The following is a 22,751-nucleotide window of genomic DNA, read 5'->3' as shown; positions in this document are numbered from 1 at the left end:
AGCGCAGGCTTCCCAGGAGGCTGGCACAGCTCCCCGGCCCCTGCGGGCTCCCGCAGCAGCACCCGCCGTAGCCATCACGACTGGCCTTCGCTGAGCTCCTCCATTCCCTTGAAGTAGGAGACAGCTCAACACTGTTGGACCCAGGGAGAAGCTTCTACAGCAGATGTTTTTCTGCTCCCTGGTACGTGACCACCCCCTGTGTCTGTAGGAGATGATTTCTGGTTTGCATTCCCTCATGCCACAGGTGCCTACGTCAAGGTCACAGCACGTTTCTTTTAAGACCCTGAGCATTTTTGTTGCAGCATGGGGCTGTGCTTCGGCAGAAGGACCATGCCTTTCCTTGCAAAGGACCTGGCATTCCTTGCTCTGAGCAGCACTGGGAGACAATAATTTTCTTGCATTTACTGGAGCATTGGGATTAATTTTGCAGAGGTCCCCAGGCCCCAGTGTGCTCCGAGTTCCCACATATTACACATGAGCTTTGTCCATCTCAGATCACCAAGTTTAAAAATGAAAGGACAATTCCATAGCCTGGTTCGAGGGCTGTGGGCACTTCCCCACTGGGAGCAGAGAAACCCTTTCTCCCTCTGGAGGTGCTGGTGCACAGAGGGGAGTCGGGAGGCCAGCTCGGGCCTCCTGCCTTTCCAGTGACCTTGTGCAAGCTGCTGAGTCTCCAGGGCCACGGTTCCCCTGCTCAGGACAGGAGGGAGCAGCTTGACCAGTTTCCCCTTCCGTAGGGTGCCTGCAATGTCGGGCTTTACCATGGGCCCACCAGGATGGGCTTTAGCACTAGAGATGCTGTGACACCCTCGGGTACGCTGGAAGTCAAAGGTCAGTGTTACCTGTTTGCAGTTTTTTCGTGCTGGAAGCAGAGCCTTTGCCTTCCCCTGGGAGACCGTCCCTGCACCGCGTGGCTGTTCACGTACTCGTGGTGGTAACAGGCTCCGTGGCCGCATCAGGTGTTGCCTCTACCAAGAGCGTGGCCGTCGGGTGGGCAGCGTGGTGCTGCCAGCAGCCATCGCTCTCGCCTCACACGCCAGCCCTGCCCAGAGACACACCAGCACCGCGTCCAGCCCCGGGCAGGATCTGCTCCGCTGCGAGATGGGGCTCTGCAGGGGCTGGCAGTTCACCTGGCCTGCGGGGTGGGTGCGTCGGACCTGCCGCCCTCGATGGCCAAGACAGGCGCTGGGTGGAGGCGGTGCTGCGAAAGCACTTTGGGCTGTTGGTTTGAGTTCTGCTTCCACGGACAGGAGGGTCTCGCTTCGGAGGAGGCAATCCAGGCAAAACTTGGAGTTTTGGTTTAGCAACAAGGGATAATTAGAGAGACTGATCATTCCCCAGGACTACTGAAGCAAATAAACCGCTCGGTGCCCAGTGCAGGATGCGAATGGCATCTAATGGAAATGGTGGGTAGGTCAGCATGGCCATAATTTGGCTTGATGAAGCATCCACATGGGCACGGTGTTAATGCGCTATTGATATTCAGCCAGGCAATTTCCCCTGCGCGGATCGGGCTTTGACTCGTTAGAGCAGAGCTGGGCACTGCAGCGGTAAATGAAGAGGAAAATTGAAGTAATGTTGTATTATAAATTTATGATTTCATCTGCCTGACCTAGAGAGCGTGGAGCACTGGCGGTGCAGGCGAGAGCCCCCCAGGCAGCTCTGGTGGTGCCGCTGCCGCCAGGCACGGCCGGGCTCGGCCGAGGAGAGCGGGGCTGCCACAGAGCGCCGCGCTGCCCTGGCTTCGGAGGCAAACGCACCGCGATGGAGCATCCCCGACGCCGCAGAGCATCCAAGTGGAAGAGATGGCATCCCACACCGCATCGCCAGCTCCAAAACCACCGCGGGCAGCTGCCAGCCACCACCGGGCCGGACTGGCCAGGGCCGCAGGCACCGCACCGGCAGCCCCCGCTCCCCAGGCAGAGCTCAGGTGCTGCCCGGCACGTCGGTCCCCTGTGGACCCGGCAGTCGCGAGCCGACAGATCTGCTTCGGAGTCCTTGGAATCGGAATAAAAGTTAATTTTTTCCACTTGGCGAGGAGAGGGGCTGCGGTCAGATGCCGGGGAGCGGTTTTTCATGGTGGAGCTCGCAGCGCTGTTAATGGCGTTACTTACTTAGCAAACAATCCATTTATCAATATTGTTGTTTTTTTTATAAAAAAAAAAAGGAAAAATGGTTTGTAAAGCTTAACTCTGAAAGATCTGATTTAATGACAGAGGTGATTAATTTCTAAGGGAATCCAGCTGTTGAGCTGTGAAATAAATACGCAAGGGCTAAGCGGTGTGTACATACCGCTGAAAGCCGCAGTGCGCTGTCCGGGGATCGCAGGGCTGCTTTCCCCTGGCACTGCTTAATCCTGTAATCAAAATTCATCCAAGCATTTTTATCTTCCAGTTTTAGATTATGATTAATAGTACATTATATGTGTATATATAAATCTCATCAGAAATAGAGGGACTTGCTGCCGCAGAAAAATAGCCGTACGATGTGTGAGTGTATTAAAGAATAAATAAAAGCAGGAGACCCCCCCAGAAGAACCCTTTGGCTGCTAAACATGTTCTGGGGCTCCAGCCCAGCTGCTGCTTCATCACCGCCCAGATTTCCACTGACTTCAGATGGAGTGAGAGCAAACTTTTCATGATGGTTTCTTGGTCTGGAGGGGTCTGGGCTGACACCGACAGTCAGCGGGAGCGTAACGCAGCGTTTATTGCACTGGAGTTGCAAAGGGTGGTTCCTGTTTTTAGGAAAACGGAGCAAGGAAGTGCTGAGGATTGGAAGTGAGGTTACAATTTGAGGAAATCTCCTTAGTGTACAGGACAGCTTGCGGCATCGGCCGTAGCAAACAGCCGCGGTGGGACCAGAGGGGCTGGTTTGCCTGAGTTAAAACACAGGGGGGGGTCACGGTGTGTGACCCCTTGGCTGCTGCCAGCCCGTGCACCTTTAGGGACTGGTGTGACCTCCAGCACGCAGCAAACCTTCCGGGGACCCCCTTGCTCTGCCCGCGTGTCAGACCTTGCTGCCCGTGAGGCCACCCTGGGCCGAGCGCCCGCGGGGGCACCTCTGGCACCCGCCGCCCTCGCAGGGCTCTGCCCTCTCGCCGACACGGCCTTTCGCTGCCAGCGCCGCGGGAGAGCCGGCAGAGTGGCCGCTTCATGCGTTTATTTAGGCATCTTTATTAGCAACATGGTCTCGAGTGGTATTTTTCTCATAATAAAACTTCAAAAGCTGCCTGAGGTTGGATGCTTGCTCAGAAATTGCTTTAGGAAGCAGTTCTCATAGCTGGGCTTTACTTTCCTGAAAAATTAAAAGCTCTTTGACTCTCTGGCTCATTGCTGTTGCTGCCTCTAACTCTTTGATGTGTTAACTGTTGTCCTTCACACTCCCGGGATAAAGAATTACTACTACCTTAATCTCCAACTGTCAATAGCTCTGAAGCAAAGTACATTCATTGTAAGCTCTCCAAATGTCAGAGCAAACCTGTGTTATGTGTTTAGCCTTAGCATTTGGCATTTACTCTTCCAGCTAACAAGTATGCACAGTCCTTGGACTTCAGCTACCAAAGTGCATGTTAATTACCTGAGTGACAGGTCTTCTGCACAAAGCCAGGCAGGCAAGGGAGCAGGAAAGCTGCCCAGCTCTAGATGTTTCTATCCAAGATAATAATGAAACCTTCCTGCAGTTTTGCACAAGCGGAATAGATCTTATTTTTTAGTACCTTTGGTAAAATCAAGTGTCACCCATCCTCTATGTCATTTTGCATTGTGTTTAAAAACAAAAAGCCTTTATTAATCTTGAAACTTTTCTTTCTCTCTCTCTCTCTCTTTTTTACGTTTCTGTGATCAAGGTTACCCGAATTTTGTTGCAACATATGGCCGAGGATATCCTGGATTTGCCCCAAGTTACAGCTATCAGTTCCCAGGTACGTACATTTCATTTGCAGATTTACTTTTTTTCCCCTCTTTCCTTCTTTATTTTTCTTTTCCTTTTTTTTTAAATCCGTAGCTGCAAGCTGAGACAGGCAAGTCTGCAGGGAGCATCTCACACAACAACAAATTTTTTTACTATTTTAAAATAGATATTTCTATATACAGATTTTAAATACATTTTTACTAACGTGTAAATTGGTACTGGTTATTTGAAAACAAACTTTTAAAATTAAAACATAAAGCAACAGAGATAATTTAAGAGCTCTTACCCTCCCTTTGATGGGTTTTTCCTTTCCTATATATTCTAGAGATACACACACACACACACGCACGCCGCCTCGCACACACGTTCCCCTGTACCCTGCGGTAAGTGCATATTCATGACAAGTGCAGTCTTGGAGCGAAAAGTCCAACCTTCCTGTGTTCTTTATCGCTGTCGCTGGTGTCCTTCACAGAAATAGTTTGTAGCCATGCGTTGATGCTTCGGTTCGGCTTCGGTTTGGTTTCCCCCTTTCCTTGGCGTGGCCGCCGGCTGCGCGGCGCGGGGGCTGGCTGCGGGGCGCGGCGGGGATGGGGAAAAGCCCTTTCCCGTTCCAGCACGTCCGCAGGTGGGGCTGAAACCACAGAGCACAGAGAGTTCCCTTCCCTTTCACCCTGGGGTTTCCCAGGCAGCTCTGTCAGGCAAAGCGACGCTGCTGTGTTTATGCCTCACTAACAGCTGAAGCCCACCCGGACCCCGCGGCGAGGAAACCCCGGCGTGCTGGGCGTTAAATCCACGAGCGTGCTCGTCGTGGGGGTCACGCCCGAGCGGTCCCACCAAGAAACCGAGTGAGCAGCGGCGGGTGCGGGAGGGCAGCAGCTCCTCGGGGCAGGAAAACCAGACACCCTCACGGGAAGGTCCTTTAGGGCAGGTGAGGACGCGGAGGGATGCACGGCTCTGCCTGCGGCACGCTGGGGCAAAGATAGTGGGTTCGGCACTAGGTCACTGGGGTGGAACGTGGCATTGGAAGCGTACGTGTTATCAACAGCCGTGAGGCCAACAGCGTCCTTGGGACGGTGGTTTCGGTGCAGCTGGTTTTTGCGGGACTGATAACACAAGGGAAACGGCGCTGCGAGGATGGTTTTCTTTTCAATTTCAATTCACAAATGCTAGGGCTCTGCTTAAAGCTCATCTGCCTCTTCCCGAGCCGAGCCAGGGTGTCGGGGCTGAGAGCAGGGCGGCGTGCCGGGCAGCGAGGGTCGCAGTGGCGGGTGACGCGGCTGCTGGGGGTGACAAGGCAGCTGCCCCCGCGGGTGGCGCGGCCGGTACTGGGGTACAGGGAGGAGCCTTCAGAAGGCGTTTGCATGTTGTCTCACACTTTCCTCCCGGGTCCTCGTGATTCCTTGTACCAGCTGATTGGTATGAAGACAGCTAAATGAGAGACACCTTTGATAAGTTAAATGATGAAAATCAGCAGAGCTTAGATGACTTTAATTATAAACATGTCTAAAATGAATGTGTCTGCCTGCTGACAGCAGAGGTACTGTTTGACTCTAGCCCTCATTATATATATTTTTATTAAGGGCCTGGTTTTCCAAAACAGGCCTTCCTAGTTATTTTCAGTCTCTTACAGAGATTGAATACGCAGAGAATCAAAGCAGATTGTGACCACTAAAGAGCAGAGCACCTTTGGGAGCAGGGCAGCAAAGGGGAGATGCTCAGATTCTCCGTCACCTTAAATCTCTGCCCATGGTGTTTGCTCCACTCCCCCTCAGATAATTTATTCCTTAATGGCAACCAGGACTGTTAATAGAGTTGTTAGGCGTTTTTTCTCAGATGACTTGGAGTTGTGGTCTCTAGAAACGACCTGTCAGAGCGGCACAGGGCGTGAGGAGGGAGGAGTGGTGGGTGCAGAGAGCCCCGTGCCGCGAGGTGCGAGGGAGCGTTTCGGGAGGACGGGGATGTGGCAGCGTCGCTGCTGGCTCCCGCGGCGGGAGCAGCGGTGGAAGCGTGTGCCACGGGGCCGGGCCGTGTTTCGGCTGCCTGCGGGGCTCTCCCTGCTCTCGTTTCGCCCCTCTCTGCAGCACAGGGCTCGCCCAGCACTCGCTCCTCCTCCAGACACCCCTGGGAAGGAATCGAGTAGGCAGCCTGAGCGACCAGCCGTGGGGAAAGGCGTTTAGTGCCACGGGACGAGTAGCGTAAGCACGGTTCCAGCCCATAATCCTCCTCCTCACGAGAGCCCGAACCCCCCAACCCTTCCCTTCGCGTGTTTTGGCACTTGCAGAAGTGCCCCTGGGGCCCATGGTTTGGAGCCTGAGATAGGAGCGTGTGTGAACCCGATGGAGAGAAACCCAAAGTCTGCTTTTTTAAGAAGTTGTCGTGCCCAAATGCTCAGTGTCACGGTTTGAGAAGGAAAATGCTTGGCCGTTTCTGCAGGAGCATCCCAGGCAGCGTGTCCGAGAGCTCTGTCTGCCTCCCGGCCCCGCTGTGGATGTGTAAATATACATCGAAATAGAACACGAGCTCTACAGCTCCGTTCCTGCGGGCTGTGAGGGAGGAGGCCCAGTGGTGCTTTCTACTGCAGTAGGGTGCTGTCGGAAACCTGCGCCCCTGCCCGGGCACTGCTGTGGGGGAGCCGGGCAGGGCGGGCTGGCGCCGGGGTGGTCCCAGGGGTAATTACCACCAAAAAAAAAAAAAAGGGACACCCATCTGAACTGAACTGTCCTGATGGTATTTACTGGGGTCCGAGTGAAATGAGGCTGCAAGTGTCACGATCCACCTCTTTGCATTTCCATTTCTGTGCTGGGGTCCCCGGGACGGGCCCTCGCCCCGCGGGCGAGACACACGCAATCACTTTGGTGACTTCTCTATCTTTTCCCATCATGTTATTTTTTTCCTCTAGGCCTTTATAATTCAGTACATAGCCTTTTTTTTTTTTTTTTTTATTGCAATCACTCCCTTTCTGTGTCTTCTTTTTTTTTTTTTTTTAATTTCTGGGACTTATCTTTTCAGTTTAATCTATTAATTTCTGTTCTTATTTCACTTTGCAGACTATTTGCCGATTTCACAAGACATAATTTTTATCAACTAGTTCTTAAAGATGCATAACAAATTAATCGGGGTTTACTACAGTGCTAATGAGAGAGAGAGAGACAGAAAAAGCCTGGGTGGTCCATGTTTAATATCAATGTCCACTGAAAAATTGCTGCTCTTACTGGCTGGTTTGATTGACTGGACTTTTTATTTTATTTTTATTTTTTTAAAGGCTCCATATCCTCACTGCTTTGAGTTTGCTTTTTTTTTCTTTTTTTTTCCTCTGCTTTGTTATGAGTTTTTAATGCCCACTTGGAATGTAACTCACAAGGATTGGGGTTAGGGGCGTTACAAAGGCATGACTTCTCACAAACTTTTTAGAAATAATCTTATCAAGGAAGCAAAAAACGATGATTGGGTCTCACAAGCAGCCCCAAAGAGATATTGGCGCTTTTTACCGTAGAGATGTTCAGCAGTAGCACAGATCCTAATTAGGGTGGAGCGAGACTGGCAGCTCCTGTCACTAGGATCATTAGCAACACAGGGTTTAATTATTCACAGCGACTGCCCTGTGTCCGCAAGTGCGACCCTGCGGCGCCGGCGGCTCTGGGCGCAGCGGACCCACACATGTTTGCTCCCGTTTTGTTCACTTTGGGTTAGTGGCTCTTTCTAGAGCTGCCGTAATCACGCCAGGGCCGTGGCTGGAAGCCCCCAAAAAAAAGGGCTTCGACAGTTTTTGCACGTCCCGCAGCAATCCCAGCCACTAACCCCCCCTCGTCTCGCAGCCTGCGATGCTCTCGCATTCTCCCTGCAGTCGCTTCTACTTCCAGACTTTGCTTGCAAATCATGGGCTGATTACTGCAATTTTGGCAAGAGGGACAAGCTTCTCCCCCTGCTAGCTTAAGCTGTATTGCGCCTCTTAATCTCCACCTAAACCACAGAAGAGCTGCAAACCCATGTAATGGGTAATGCCTCCATCCATTGGCTTTATTTCTAACAAGACCAGATTCTGGACTTTTGGGTAGAAAACAAGCATCGTATTTAAATTCAGTTTTTCTTTAAGTGTTTCTACCCATTTTATAAGTTTGTGAGAAGTAAACTGCATGCTTACAGTAGAACTGTAATGCATTTTAATGTTTGTTAATCCACTTGTTTAAAATGTCAGTGTCAAAGGCTCTACAATACACGGCTATGCTGTTCATTTCATTAAAGATGCTTGATGTAATAATTGGTTAGTTTTCTTTTTACTTTTCTGCAGGCAATAGCTTTTTTTAATCTGTATGGCTTCTTATTATTTTGTTTGGGTTTTTTTGCTATGAATTGCTTTGCTTTTGTGAACTTGTCTTAGTGTGCATGATTTGCAAACATTTCGGCTATTGTGAATTTTCTCATTTTTTGTAAATAGTCCATCTGTGCTTTTCTTTTTTTCTTTTTTATGACTTTTTTCCTGTAAGTAACTGAGGTAGAAAATAATAATAAATTGTTTACAACGGATATGCTGTGTTGCTGCTCTCTTAGCTTGCAGTTTTAATATTTTGGTTTGGACGCACCAAATAACCAGTACCAATGACAATTTAATAAAAGAATAAAACAACCATCACTCAAAGTGTGTGACCCAGTGTTTGAAGAATCTGCAGATGAACGGTTACATACGAGGTGTGTTTACAGCAAAAAATTAAACCCCCAAAAGATGACAAAGCACTCGTAATTGGGGCTGGAGGAGTGACTCCGTGTTAAAATCGCGGTGTTCCCAGCGCTGTGGTCAGTGCGGTCCGTGCCAGCGGCCCGGGTGGGTTTAAGCATCAAACCCAAATTAGAAACCCGTGTTGCAAACCCTCCAGCACTACCATGCAGGAACGTTTCTGCTCTTTGGGAATGGAAGGACGAGCAGGTACCTCCTGTGGCTGTGAGGGGGCCTGGCCGGGCCGGCAGCCGCAGCCCCGCGCTGGGAGGGTTCCGCTGGCCGTGCCTGCAGGGCGGGGACGTTGCCATCGCTGTGTGATCTCAGTTTTAATTTCTCCCATCGTTACCTGGATGTTTGGGGATTGTCAAAGTTACTTAGAAGCCTTCAGCTCAGGAATTTAATTATTTTTTTTTTTTTTAATTAAGGGTTTGTTTGCTTGTACGTTTGTCAACGCTTATTAAAACCTTTGTATATGGGGAGAGGTGGGAAGAACAAATATTTTCACAAACTTTTCAGAGCACAGGGAAATACACTTGCTTACTAATAACAGTTCTCCAGTCTGCAAAGCCCAGCCTTGGGTCACGTTCCTGCAGTGCCTGGTGCTGTGAAAATGCTACGCAAGATCCGTTCAAAGTCTGAACTGGTGTTTTTCATTATTATGACAGCATTTAAAACCAACTTTCTGTTAATCTGTGGAGCTTAATCTAGTTTCTTTCCTGATACCAGTCACAAACTGTTCACTTGCCAGCCATCAGCACTGGGCAGGAAGGTATTCTTGTGTAAAAGTTATTTGTGATGCTCGCCGAGTAGGTCTGACAGTTATTTTCTGAGTCAGGAAAAGGAGATGGTACCAAAGATGAGGGTAATTATTATAATAATGACATGCTTAAGGCTTTTTTTTTCATAGTGTCTGAGAGAAGGAGGTGAGGTAAGGAGGTTCCTGTGTCTGTTGTTCAGGTCACCCGGCAGTATTAGGAAGCTGAAGTGATGTTGCTCCTGCAGGTCTCACTCGTGGTTACTGAGCCCTCCCAGGGAGCTCAGTGGGGATGGGAGGAGGGGAGCGTGTTTCTGGCTTCAACAAACTGCAGAGCTGACCGTGCCACCCGTGGCAGGGTGTGGTGGTGCAGAGCCATGGCCGTGCTCTGGAGGTGCAGCTTTGCCACGTTGAGTGGGGTCAGGAGAGACTCGGGAGTTGGTACGATCAGTTCACCAGAAGGAGCATAAAAAAATCCCCACAAAGGACTTGGCTGTAATTCTGCCAGTCGATAGCAGCCAAGGTGTGGCTCCCAGCAGGGTGTGCGTGGTGCCTCGACGACCCCGAGCCACACTCCTGTGTACACGAGCACCTGACTACCTCCTCTGGTGATGTAAAGCGATTTTAAAGTGGAGTCCACTCTGTAAAACACTCTCTTAAAGCACGAGTCTAAGACTTGTGTAACATTTAGTCATGGGAGCAAAGTTTGTCTGGTCACGATACTTGAATGATCAAACTTCACATTAGGAAAAAAAGGAGAAATTGCTGGCAGCTGGCAGCAAAATAGCAGGAGGAAATACAAAATATATTTTAAATTGTCTATTCAGTTAGTTAAGCCTTGTAACAGTAAGAGATGCGGAACGAAGCTGGAAATGTTTCTCACTCCTTTGTCTAACCCTTTCTTAACTGCTTAAAATCTGCTCTAATCATCCCTGCGCTGCATGCTTTTTTTCACCTAAAACACATTACTGCATCTGCATGGCATAAAATGGTTTACAAAGTGCATTTGAAATCTGCTAGAACCACCTTAATTACCACTCTTCAAACCTCTCCGTTTCAGCCTCCATCACTGAAAACAAAGACTATAGACTGGACCTGTTTTAAAATTAAGATTTTGGGTTTCTTTTGCTGGCGGAGGGCAGGCTGAAGAGGGACCATTCACACTGCAGGTGCATCCCTGGAGTGAGGAGCAGCTGGAACTGCAGACAGCAAACTGAGAAATTAATATAGCAAAGCCCATAAATTTCCAGCCAGAAGGTACTCCTTCAACTTCTGCTTAGATGACAGTAGCTTTTGTTTTGACACAGGAAAGAATGGTGTCTAGAGCTGTTCCCTGAGTCCGAGCAGAGCTTAAGCACCTTTGCCTCTTTGGCATATTTTTTCTGAGAAGAGTTGCGTTTTTTTAATGTTGCAGAGAATTGCATAAAATTTCTTTTTTGCCTCCCATTTCTCCCCACCCCTTAAAATAGTCTCCTGGATGTTAAATTTAAGGCGAGGTTTTCAAGAGAGAAGCTGTTGATCTGAGTCGGTGGTCCAGCTGCCCCCAATTTCAGTGGCAGTAGAGCGTGGCCAGTAAAAATGCTGCCAGTCCCCCTTCTCCTGCCCCGCCACCTCTGCGCGAGTGAGGCTGCCCTTACGGTTTCCCCATGTCTGGCCAAGGACCAAACTGCCCAGCGCCTTCATGAGGTTTTTTCTCTACTGATCCCTGAATAACTGCTTGAGCAATAAGAATATCTTGAACATTGAACTTAAACGCTGATTGTCCTGTTCCCAACTGCTCGCTGATCCATGCATGGAGTTTGAGACAGGCTTTAAAACTTTCAGGGTCGTTGCCCTGAAAATGAGTGATCGCAAGGGACGGGGAGGAGAGAAAAGAAAAAAAACCAAACCCAAACCTACCAGTCTCTCAGGAGCTCTTTGCATTTCGGGGTGATACTACAGCAACAGAGCTCCAGAGCGATGGGTTCTGCTGCGAACAGGCCACAGCTGCTGCAGCCGGGAAGTGTAATGAGAATAATTATTCACAAGAGTAAAGAGGCATAACGCAAACACACATGTATGGAAGGAACCATGGATAACCCTATAGAAAGAAGAACGTGGCCTGGTAATGCCAGTTCTGGAAGGAATTCTACGTGTCTGAGTTAGCCGGAGTGTGACGGCTAGCCTGCTTTTATGCCTTATGCCTCTGTAGCTACAATTTTTAACTGTAAAGCTGTTAAAAATTGGGAGCTGGGAGTTGCAAAGAACTTGAAGAGATTAATCTCTTTAAAGCACAAAAATACTCAAATGTGAATGTTTTTCAATCAGAATAGTAGGATTTCAAGCTGATAATGAAGCGGCTCCCAAGCCTTCCTTTGCCCAGAAGGTATGTAGAAGGAAAATGTAGTCGCGGTAGTGATGCCCTGAAGGTTTCTGGGCTCAGCATCACAAACCTCTGGCCTTTTTCATAACGTGGGGGATGAACCCGGGGGCAGTTCCTGCACCACGGCAGCGGGCCGGTCTCGCCAGCGACGGCTGCTGCGCTCGGTGAGCTGCGGTGTCTCTGAGGGGGGCACTCACTCGCGACTTCCACACACGGAGGTTGTGAAGAATTCCCTGCCCTCTGATAACCTTGTTCTCTGATTAATTGTCTTCTCTTTTACATAGTTGCCTCTTGTCTGCGTTGAATTTTTCCAGCTTCAGCCTCCAGACATGAGTTCTTTTTATGCCTTTGTTCATTGTCAAGGATCTGTCTTTTAATAATAATTATCCAGATAGTTTAGATCATTCATAAAAATTTAAGCAAGTGGTTTAACCAAATAACTCATTTTCTATACCATCGAAGCAACTGAAATGAGGCTTGAAGCAAATCAGTGCCACTTTGCTGATCTTTAAATATATGCCTTAATGTGGTTCCATCTAACCTGCCCTTGTTCATTCAGCAGCAGGTGACTGAAATTCAGAGCTTCTGTGCTGTGTGACAGCTTGGGTACAGTGAATTCACGGGTATTCCTCCCCCTGCCGTGATCATTTCATTTATACTTACCTTGTTTATTAAAAATTGATAGTAAATGTTTGGCTTTGGGCTTTAAAATGAGAAATGCTTTCATTGGAGCGATCAACTTAGTATTAAACAGAATTACTTGCTTTTAGGAAGCGATTTGATTGAGATTGTCTTTCATCCACATCAGCTGCATTCACTTGGAGCTCATAATCCTCCGTGTTTCACCAGTTACTAATTTAGGGAGAACCCAAATTACATCCTGAGTTCCAGGGTTGGATGGCGGGAGGTATAGTTTTTGTAGGACACATTGGAGAAGTGTAGCGGGCACCTTGAAGCTGCCGTAGGAAGGGAATAGTTTTTAAGAGGAGTGAAACTAAATCAGCTGCCAGCTTTTGCTTTTTGGTTTGCATTTTCTTGAATAAATAGTTTTCTTAGAACAAACTGTTTGCCTTTGAGAAGTTTCCCAGTTTTCTGTACAGTGAAATAACTGCGAAAGGGTTATTACACTTGAAACGACACGGAATGATAATTTGGAGACAAACAAGGCTTTGTCTCACTGATGCATAAAGTAATTACTGGGCAAAAGTGCATCATTCTCATTTTAAAAACCGTGGCCTGAGAGTGGTAAACAGCTGAAAAATGGGTCGTTTACTGTACATAAAGTGGAAGTGCCAAATTTTAAATTAACTATATTTGGGTTTTATTGTTTTGTTGAAATTCCAAAGCAGAAATATTTGTTCATAATAACATCCATCTGCAAACACGCATCCGGTGAGAAGCGCATTACTGGTGTCTGACGTTGAGAATTCCACAAACTCTCGCCACGCACCGTACATTTTAAGCAGCAGATGACTGTGCCTTGAATAACGCAGTGGGCTGCTTAATGAGGTTGCCATTATGCGTGATGTGCTGTATCTGAAGTTTGCTAATTTTCTGACCTGGTGAAATAGATTTTAATAAGCTTGATGTAGCACAGCATATAAAGACAAAGGGAAACACTTAATGGGGCTCTCACAATCAAGGACTCTGAGCAGGCTTGGAGATGCTAAAAGTGTTCTAGAATTGACCAAAAGCTTAGGAAAGAAATTCTCCATTTCCACGGAGCTCTGCCCTGCCCTTTGCTTGGTCCCTGCTGTTTGCTCTTGCACAGCCAGCGCTTTCCCGCTTCTTTAAAGACAAACCAGGGTCACTGGTGGGAAACACGAGACATTCCAAGCAGGGCTTGTAGCTCCCTCCCTCCGCGTTCACGTCCTATGGACTTGGGGAGAGCTTCGGTAGAGTCTTCAATCAAATCCCAAAGAGTTAATTGCTACTAAACTGTGATAGCGAGTTGTGAGTGATTTGGTAGAATCCAACATCAATTCTAGATGAAATTTGATTTCTCCGGGTGTATATTCTTCTCTAAATACTGAGCTTTTACTTGTTAATCTAAAGCTTGAAATGGCAGCAGGTTTTTTTCTCTCTCATTCTTGTTTCTTTACAGAAAGGGAGGGGGAGTCTGAGACAGGCCTGAAAGGTGAAGGTTTTAAACATAAAGGGATTGTTTTGGGATGGAGCTTTCCCTTGTGCGTGCTCACCATTAAAGACTACATTTTTGTCCAGTAAATTGGACCCACGCCTGCCTGCCTTCAAAAAAAAAAAAAAAAAGCTACCAGGCTCTTCTGCTTCATGGTTTTGAGTCTCTGATACTTTTGAAATGAAGCCTAAAGATCCTACAAAGAGGATAACACTGCCTAATGGAAAGAATAATGCAAGCGAGAACCCATTTGAAATGACAGCTGTGAGCCTCGCGAAGCTTTTCTGTGCTGATCAAAGCTGCTGGTAACGTTGTTTGAAAAGAGGGTATCAGTTTCCCCCTCGCCTTTTCCCACTCAACCTGCAGATGATTTTATAGTCCAGACTTTGCACTTTTTTCCTGGGAGATCAAGTGAACCTCCTAAGTGACCGGTGTAAAGATCAGCTCGCTGGGGAGCACCGTCGGCGTAAGAGGCAAAGTGTTTGGGGGGGGGATAGAGCCTCAGAGCTCCATCCCCTTGTGTGCAGGGTCCTCCGAAACGCCCCGCGCGGAGACGCAGGGGCTGTGTGAGACCGAGCAGCGGTATTCAGCTTTTCTGCCAATGTCTGCAAATACTCCAAACAATCCGTGAACAGAGAGGAAGGATTTTGCTTGCTAGGCGCAGTTTTATGGTGGCTCTTATTTTATTCTCCATGCATGTCCCATAATTTTGGTTATTTTATGAAGTTCAGTGCTGGAGACAGGCGATAATTTGAGCATCTCAGCTTCCGTTTTTACTCTTGGTTTAAATCCCTGTGTTTATTGCTAAAGTCTAAACACATGACCTCGTGTGCCCCAAGTGCTTTAGCCGTTAGAAGCAGAGAAAATTCTTTGTGTGATATTTTTTGATTTAAGAACTAATTTCAAGATCTTTGTGACTTCTTTTTGGTTTGATTCCTATGGTCTGGCTGTTTGTAGAGGACAGGGTCTTGTGTCCTTTGGGGATGTGAGATATTAGAGGTCCTCAGGGGCTGAACAGAGCACAGCGGGACCGAAGGAGTCAATGATTTCTCATAGAGAAAGCGAGGGCTGCACGCGAGGTGTGAAATGGCTCTTGGGTTTTTCACTCGCTCCTGGTTGCCTTGTAGCCAGTTTCAGGCTGGGGTAAAGGAGAAACCGGTGGTTTGAGCAGGGGATGATCCCACCAGAGCAGGAGATGGGGCGGGGCAGGGGCCTGGGGAGGGAGCGTGCCCTTTCCCGGGAGCCCTCGAGCCCCTCGGGTCCCCGGTAAGGACTGGCCCTGCTCTCGCAGCGTAGCTCTCGCCAGATTTGTTTACAAAGCCCCTGGAAGATCCGCTAAATCCCGGGCTCTTGGTGTTTTCTGCTCAGTGCGAGACGGCGGGGCTGGGCGCTGCCCCCCCAAATCCAGCCCTGCCGCTCTGGGTGTGTGCCCCCCCCCGATCCCCCCCGCTCCCAAACTCAGCTGTGCCTTGGAGAAGGCAGTTGCTTGCAGCCAGGCGTTGGCTAAATCAGTGACCTTAGGGCAAAGCATTTAAAACCAGATGTGTCCATCTTCCCTCGCACGAGGCTGCTTCAGTATTTAAAGTGAAACTATTGATGCAGGAAGCAGAAAAATTTATCTGTGAAAAATTGAACTCCAAATACTGGCTTTGGCTCGTTCAGAGCAATAAAAGAGCATGAAATTGATGCGAATCCTCAGGGCTTTCCTGGACAGTGTGCGAGCCCATTGCAAACCATTTATTGTAAAATATCTTCTAATTGCAATGCCTAAAGTGGGCACTTTTGTCCCTTTGAACAGCTTTGGTATCTTGTTTTCTCTAGGCAGTTATAAGCAGTGGCTACACAAAGAAGGACAAGGCTTCAGCAGGAGTTGGAGTGCCTTAAACAAACACGATGAATGAATTGATCTCTCCCTCCACCCCTTTTGATTTTCCAGTTGACTTCAGAGAGCAGAGGGCTCGGAGGAGCCGGACTGGCGCCGGCTGCGCTCCCTGCCTGGCCGGGGGTGGGATCCAGAACACGCTACGGTCGATGCTCCCGTTGATTTCAAGGCGCTCTGGTCTGGGCACCCCTCCCTGGCACCCAGTTATCTCCAAGCCGCCTGTCAAAAATGAACTGGGAGCGTGCAGGCCCCTCGGCAGCTGGCTGCAGGGTGCAGAGAGCCCTCCATGGCCCCAGGGGTCCCCCATGGCCAGCAGTCCTGTGTCCCTAAAGCCACTGCTCTGTCTCCCGGAGAAGCCTGCACTTCCCAGGCACTGCTGAGGGCATGGCACTTGCTAGGCTCTGCCAGCTAACACTTCTCCTTGCCCCCTGCTCCAGCCCTCGGAGGTGTCCCTGGGGACCCAGCGGCTGCGTTTCGCCCTGTTTTAAACCCTGATGCCAGGGGCGGGAGTATGCAGACACACAGCCTCGCCAGAGTTGGTCTGGGGGACCAGCAAGAGGTTCTGTGAACAAGCAGGTTCCTTTTGGGGGCCTGGAAACCAGCAAAAGTGCTGCTAATGCTTTCCTCTTCACTAAAGAGCTGCAGATACCTCAGCTCTGAAATGTTAATAAAATGGTGCAACAACACAGGGTGATAGAGGCAGAAGTTTCTTGCAGTACACAAACCAGGTTCAGTATTAATTGTACTGTCACTAGTGCTATTCTTTAAAGTCTTCACTGATGTAGAAATTTATAAACAATAATAATACAGTGTGACCAAAGTGCTTAAAAAATGCTGTAGGGTTGGTACAAGGGGCATTACAGAGATCAGTGGTGGAGCTTGAGGCCAGAAACTACAAGAGTCCAGCTGCACCCTTGGCTGTCTGCAAATGTCTTTCTCAAGTCATTTTGCTTCTTTGTGCCTCGTTTTATCCCATCTGTGACGTGGGGACGGCGTCAGCTGCCGATCACTGCTGAGAGGTTCGGGAGCAAACAGCCACATAAGTGCAAAAGTAAGTTAGCAGAGTTGTGAGCCCTCTGGACAGCGCGGTGATGGGGAAATCTGTTTTCAGCTGAACGAGCTGATTAATGCAGTGCCTGGCAAAGGTAATTTCAGGGGTGGGGGATTGATTACTTTCTGTATGTTGGATTGATGGAGGGATCCTCCAGTGGTGGAGCCAGGCTCCAAGTCTGTATTGGGAAGCAGGTTTTTGCTGATCTTGATAATCCATCCCTGTTCCCGTCTCCCGCTTCCGCAGCCGTAAGGGCCGTGCCGCTGCCGCTCCGCCTCTGCCCGCCCGGCCGCAGCGTCCCCGGGCAGGGCGCGAGCAGCCGATCACACTTGAGCTGTTTGGAGTGCCATGTCGCGCTGATGCTTTTATCTCAGAATTGGGATAATAGCTTTCTTTGGGGATGGGGGGATTAATTTTTCACACATCTGTCCACTGGAATACAATCGCAGATCCTTTGTTCTGGCTTTTTCCGTGGAGTGCTTTCTCCACCCTTGTTATTTAGTTCTTCTTTTACATGGCAAAACTTTTTGTCCTGCATTTCAAATAGATACTGAGTGTCCCTGGCAGTTGAACAAGGGAAACAAACTTTCCAGCCCAGTTTTTTATGCTGCTTTCAGTGGGTGCTTGGTGATTTGAAGGGTATTTGATTGGTTTTGGCAGAGGTGTTTTATTCCGTGGAAAATCCACAGCTCCACCAATCCCTTACGGATGGTTTAGGGAGCCTCTGGAACCTCCACATGAGAGATTTTCTGGTGGCCAGCTGGTCCTGGACGTGCCATGGGAGCTCTGAGGACACTGCTCCTGGGGCACACACTGTGGTGGGCAGGGACCAGGGGAGGAGAGGCTGTAGGGACAGTGCCAACTCTGCTCCTGCCTAACCCACAGCAGGAGGGCTCAGGGCTTGGCCTAAGCCCGGCTGTGCATGAAAACAAAGCCACAGAGCCTCAGCCCTTGTCCTGCAGGTTCTTTCTCTGCTGTTTGGAGGTTGGTTTGACTCTAACACCGAGGTCTTCTCACTCCAGCATATCGCAGCTCCAGCCCTAAATGTATGTCAGGGAACCCGACCGGGTTCGATGGCTCCATCACCAGCAAGAAGGAATTTAGCGCTTGGGTGTTTGGTTATAGCATTCCCCACTCGGGATGTTCTTCCCACTCTGCAGAGGTTGTAGCAGTTCATCAACATAATAAAAACAAACAGATTCACATCAGCATTCAGGAGCAGGGTTTGCTGCACGGTGCGTGGGCTCTGTGCATGGGGAGCAGACAGCAGCCTGGGGTAGCTGTGCATACATTTACCTATACTATTTTTTTTTTTTCCCCAACAGCCCTATTACCATATTTAAATGCAAGTATGTCTTTTTTTAATTGATGTTTTAAGTAGCTTCAAGTCACTCTAGCCTAGTTCTCTGCTCCTTTCCCCCTGGTAGATTATCTGTAGCTGAGACAATAGTGCTAGAGGTAGCGGGCTTGTAGTCTGCTGATTTCTCTGGGTCTCGCTCTCCCCGTTCCTCTAGCTCACTGTTCTCTTTTTCTGTTGCCTCAGTTGTTTTTCTGTGGTTCTTCAGCATTGCAAAGCAGCTGTGATCAAAGTCCTGGAGCCCGCTCAAGGGGCAGATCCCGTGGTGGTGACTACCCCTGGGGTTGTCCTGTCGGGCACCAGGAGCGGTCGGAGCTCCCCAGACACCAGGAACCTCCGAGGGGTTTGCTGGCTCTGCAGCAAGGGGGTTTGGGGTTCTTGCTGATCCCCTGGACCTTGCCATTGCCCCCTTAAAATACTTGAAGTCAGAGCCTCTGGCAGATCTTTTGAATATTAATTAAGTAAAGAAACTAAATCTGCAATCTTGCTAGCAGCATTTCATTCATCTGTAAGGGCTCGGTCCCCCTGTAGCAGGGTGTATGTCTTAGAGCTCCTTGATCTGCGGCTGTTTTGCTTTCAAGAGCTTTTTTTCTTTCTTTCTTTCTTTTATAAATTACATTCCAGTGAATTTTTTCTGCTTGATCCCAGCAAATCTGTGATCTTGACATGAGGACCTCCTCATATTTTCCATTACTGCTATGTCTGTAGATCAGCACGTTATTATCACTTGCAAATAAGCAAAGAAGAGAATTCCCCCGTTGTTTGCGGAGCGGTCTGACCCTGGCCGTTTGAGAGGACGGAGATGTAAGCCGAGCGCTGCAGGCTCTGCCGCCAGTCTGTCCGCCCCGGCACCTCGGCTTCCACAGCGTGCCGTGGCCACGTTCCTCTTCTGCCAGGGGGATTTGGGCCACCTTTGTGCCGGCGGAGACCACCGGCAGTGGGCACCTGGCGAGGGCTCGGCTCTTTCTAAAAACGGCACCTGTTGGCGCGGAGAGCCGGGACGGCGACTTCTGGAAACGCCGTGCCCTCGGCGGCCGCCCCGCAGAGACTCGCGGTACCCGCTGGCTTCTTTCTTTACCCTTCTCCTTTTCTCCACGGCCAGGTTTTCCGGCAGCGGCTTATGGACCAGTAGCAGCGGCAGCCGTGGCGGCAGCAAGAGGATCAGGTAGGGGGGCCCGTGGAAGAGCAAACCCTCAGAGTGCAGGGTCAGGTAAAAGCTCTGTCGGTATTCTGTGTGGCTGCAGCTCTCCATCATTTCTCTGATTTTCCTCACACTTATCCTGGGGACCTGAAAACAAACGATAAAAAAAGAAAAATTATATAAAAAATAAATAATCAGTCCCAAACCAAACCCAAACTACAAGCAGAGGCCACGGGGCCTGGAGCACCTTGCAGGAGATTGGCGTAAGAACTGCCAAAACCAGGGTAGATATTCTGATTTGTTTCTTTATTTATTCCTTTATTATGTTGGTTTCTTTGTTTCTTTGGTTTAAATTCGAGGTTATAAAGGACACCCCGAAGAAATTAATTTGTGTTTTTGAAAAAAAGGTTTCGTTTCTCATGGAAAGTTGGCATTGGGTTGAGGCTACGGCAGGCCCGGGCGCTCCCGCCGTGCCCGGAGCCGCTCTCGCCTCCTCTGCTGCGGCCAGCACGAGGGTCGGCCTTCGCAGGCACCCCCGCGGCGAGGGGGCCGCATCCCCTCGGGGACGGCGTCTTCTGCCTGCGCGGGGCGAAGGCCGCCGCTCGCGCTGTCGGCACCCAGGCGCGGCTGGCCGGTCGCCGGCCCTGCCTGCTTCCAACCCCAGCCTGCTCTCATGAGGAACGTCAAAGCTTTTCTTCCTGTCCTTCTGAAAACTTTTATTTTTTTCCCCTTAAGGGAAATAAATAAATCGTAGCCAATCACCGTTACTACCTTAGGTTTTAAATTTAGCTCAAGACGTGAATTAGCGCTTTGCTCAGGTAATGAAGCGTTCAGCACAGCCACCAGTGAGCTGTTGGCTTGGCAGCGCCCGCCGCCGCCTCGGCTCCCCGGCCTGCCCAGACCGCGCCGGGACGGAGCTGCTGGCAGCCCCTGGCCGGGCCCGGCTCGCCGGCGGGGGCCGCGGGGGCTGTGGCGGTGGTGGCACCTTTCCCGCTCACTCATGGCGTAGTCCTGAAGTGAGGGTTTCTCGGTGGCTTTTCTGGCAGTGCCGGTGGGTTAACCGGGTTGTGCCGAAAAGACCCGACTAAACCGCTGCGTGAGGGGTTACGAGGAGGGCGCAGGCCCAGGTGTGTCTCGAGTGCGAGCCTGATGCCATGGAGGCCAAAGAAAGACACCAGGAGAACTCCGTTCCATGCAAACTGGCACTGCTTGCAGGCTACAAAGGATTATCTGTACCAGTTTCATCTTGTGGCATGTAGAGAGCGCCTAAGGGGTGACTTGCCAGACTGGTTGTGGGGATTCCCCATCTCCCAGCTTCTCCTACTGCCCCTTCATAGAGGGGGGGGGGGGAAAACAGAAGAAAAGGAAAAAAAAAAAAGAGATTGATTTTGCATATGATTTTGGGAAAACAGACTTCATTGTTTCTGCCTCTTCCTCATGTTTTGCCCTTCAGGTTTTGTTTTACGTGCAAACAGACCTGGTGAGTTGCCCCTTAGCAAGGCACAGAGGGTTTGGCTGGATTAACGTTGCTTCCCTGATTATTATTATTTTTTTTAATCGGAGTGCTTTTGGTGCCCATTACAACTGAACTGAGCATTGATCAATTCTGTGCCTGAAAATCATTTGTCTTTAATTTGAGTGTTTTTTGGTTTTTCTTTTGTTGGGTTTTCTGTTTTGTTTTGGTTTTTCGGTTTTGTTTTTTATTTGAACTTGCAATACGAAACTAAATCTAACCCTAAATTAACAACACCCTTTCTGGCAAGTTTAAAGAGCAGTATGGTGTTTGGAAATGTCTTTCAAGCCTCAAAATTGCCTGTGTGCACAAAACTGGCAAAACCCCAAAACTGAATCAAAAGAGCCCCCCCTCCCCAGCCCTGAGATCTCAAGGAGGAAGATGGGTTTGTCACCGGCCCGGCCCAACGGCCGCTCACCTTTGCAGCGAAACGTGCTCTGGGAACGGTGGTGTTTTACGTAGAGTCATTTCCATCCAAAGACGGTTTTCGGAAGGGACATCCTGGGTTCGCCACTTCCATCCAGCAATGGTAGTGAATTGTATTCAGGAGCAGTAGAGTACGATCGATCTTGCGCTACAGTGTGTGGGCCCGATTCATTACAAGAAAAATGGTTGGGGTTTTTTTTTTCTTCTTTTCCGTTGGGTTTTTCTTTTTCCTTTGCAAATTTGCACAGCCCTCCTTCACACGTGCCTAAGCCGACAGCACAGACCGCAGCACACTCGGCCCTTACTGGCTCCTTTCTGCCAGCGAACGGAAAAGAGCTGGAAACGGCCCGGGCAGACGCGTCCCACCGCCCCTCGGAAATGTGGGGAGCGCCCGTGGAGAGCATCTGCCCTCAGGCCTGCATCTTGGGTCTTCCAAGGAAGCTGCAGCCCTTTCGCTCCAACCCCCCGGGCTGCGGCGCGTGGGCACTGAGCACCTCGGGGGTGTTGTTGTTCCTCCTCATGGCAAACCTGCTTATTTGCTCACCAGCCAGCGCACGGCGCCCGCCCGCACGAGGGCAGCGCCCGGCCCCGCTTCTGGCTGCCTGCTCTTCCCTGCCCTCGCCCCTTCTTTTTCTATCACAGCGCGTGAGGATGCAGTCCCCAGTTTACCTTGCTGGATAAACGAGTTCTCTTCTCTGACGCAGCAGAAAGGGACATTTCCCCCTGCTCGTGCTCAGTGCCACTCATAAATTCAGGCCTAGCTCAGCCGGTGACGTGCCGGCAGGGTGGACGCAGCGATGCTTCTCTTTATAAACCACGTGCCCAGTTGACGTCCCAGTGACGAGGCGATAGCTGAGGTCCCTCGAGCAGGCAGAGGGGTTTGGCCACATCCGTTCATGCCGGGTGGGGCTGTGCTGCTGAATCCCTCAGCTGGTTTTGACAACCTCATCCATTCTTATATTTTTTTTAATGAATTGGGACCTGAGCCACGGAAAATGAGCAAACTTAAAAGTCTGAATGCTGCAAACTCCTCCTAGACAACTTCACTATCAATGTCACGTTTCTTTTGAATTCACCTGACATATTTTACGTGTAAAACATTTTTGTCGTGTAAATGCTTTTTTTGAAATACGTTCATGGGGGGGGGCACATTTTTCTCTCGCATTTGACATGGGGGGGATTCATTTGGCGGGAGAGCGAGACGAGGAAAATTTGGCAGGAGAGGGTTTTCGTTCCTTCCTCTTTGGTTCATTGACAAGTCTGAGATTTTTCCAGTTCCCAACCTGTTGCCACCAACTATTCCTCCCTGAGGACTGGAGACAAAACCCATAAGGCCGTCCGTAACCCAGCCCGCTTCCCGGGAGGAGCCGTGCGTGCCTGTGCCGGGCGAGCGGCGCGGGCTCCCCCGGGCACGCTTTGCCCGCCGAGGCGGCCGGCGGCAGGACAGCGCGGTGGGACGGCCCGGTGCCGCGGCGCCAGGAGCTGCTCCCCCCCACCCCGACCCC

At 49.9% G+C, this 22,751-nt stretch overlaps 1 protein-coding gene across 26 annotated transcripts in view; it reads left to right on the top strand.

Annotated features, from left to right (window-relative positions):
* The window catches only part of MSI2 (musashi RNA binding protein 2), a 255,628-nt gene that overhangs the window by 208,785 nt on the left and 24,092 nt on the right, over window positions 1-22,751 (top strand). For 6 of the 26 annotated variants that reach the window (XR_012625796.1, XR_012625795.1, XM_074845686.1 and 3 more), the window contains exons 10-13: window positions 3,845-3,919; window positions 18,135-18,158; window positions 19,269-19,331; window positions 20,761-20,787. Coding sequence is in view for 21 of the 26 variants with exons in the window: in XM_074845686.1 (XP_074701787.1) it covers window positions 3,845-3,919; window positions 18,135-18,158; window positions 19,269-19,331; window positions 20,761-20,787 (189 nt within the window). In the remaining 5 variants the exon portion in view is untranslated. Of the gene's footprint in view, window positions 1-3,844; window positions 3,920-6,956; window positions 8,546-18,134; window positions 18,159-19,268; window positions 19,377-20,760; window positions 20,788-22,751 lie in introns of those variants that run through there. The other 20 variants (XR_012625797.1, XM_074845688.1, XM_074845683.1 and 17 more) reach the window with 7 other exon arrangements.

This window comes from Strix aluco, chromosome 19, assembly GCF_031877795.1.
Source record: "Strix aluco isolate bStrAlu1 chromosome 19, bStrAlu1.hap1, whole genome shotgun sequence".
In the NCBI taxonomy this organism is placed as follows: Eukaryota; Metazoa; Chordata; class Aves; order Strigiformes; family Strigidae; genus Strix; species Strix aluco.
This window is presented reverse-complemented; position numbering and strand designations above follow the sequence as displayed.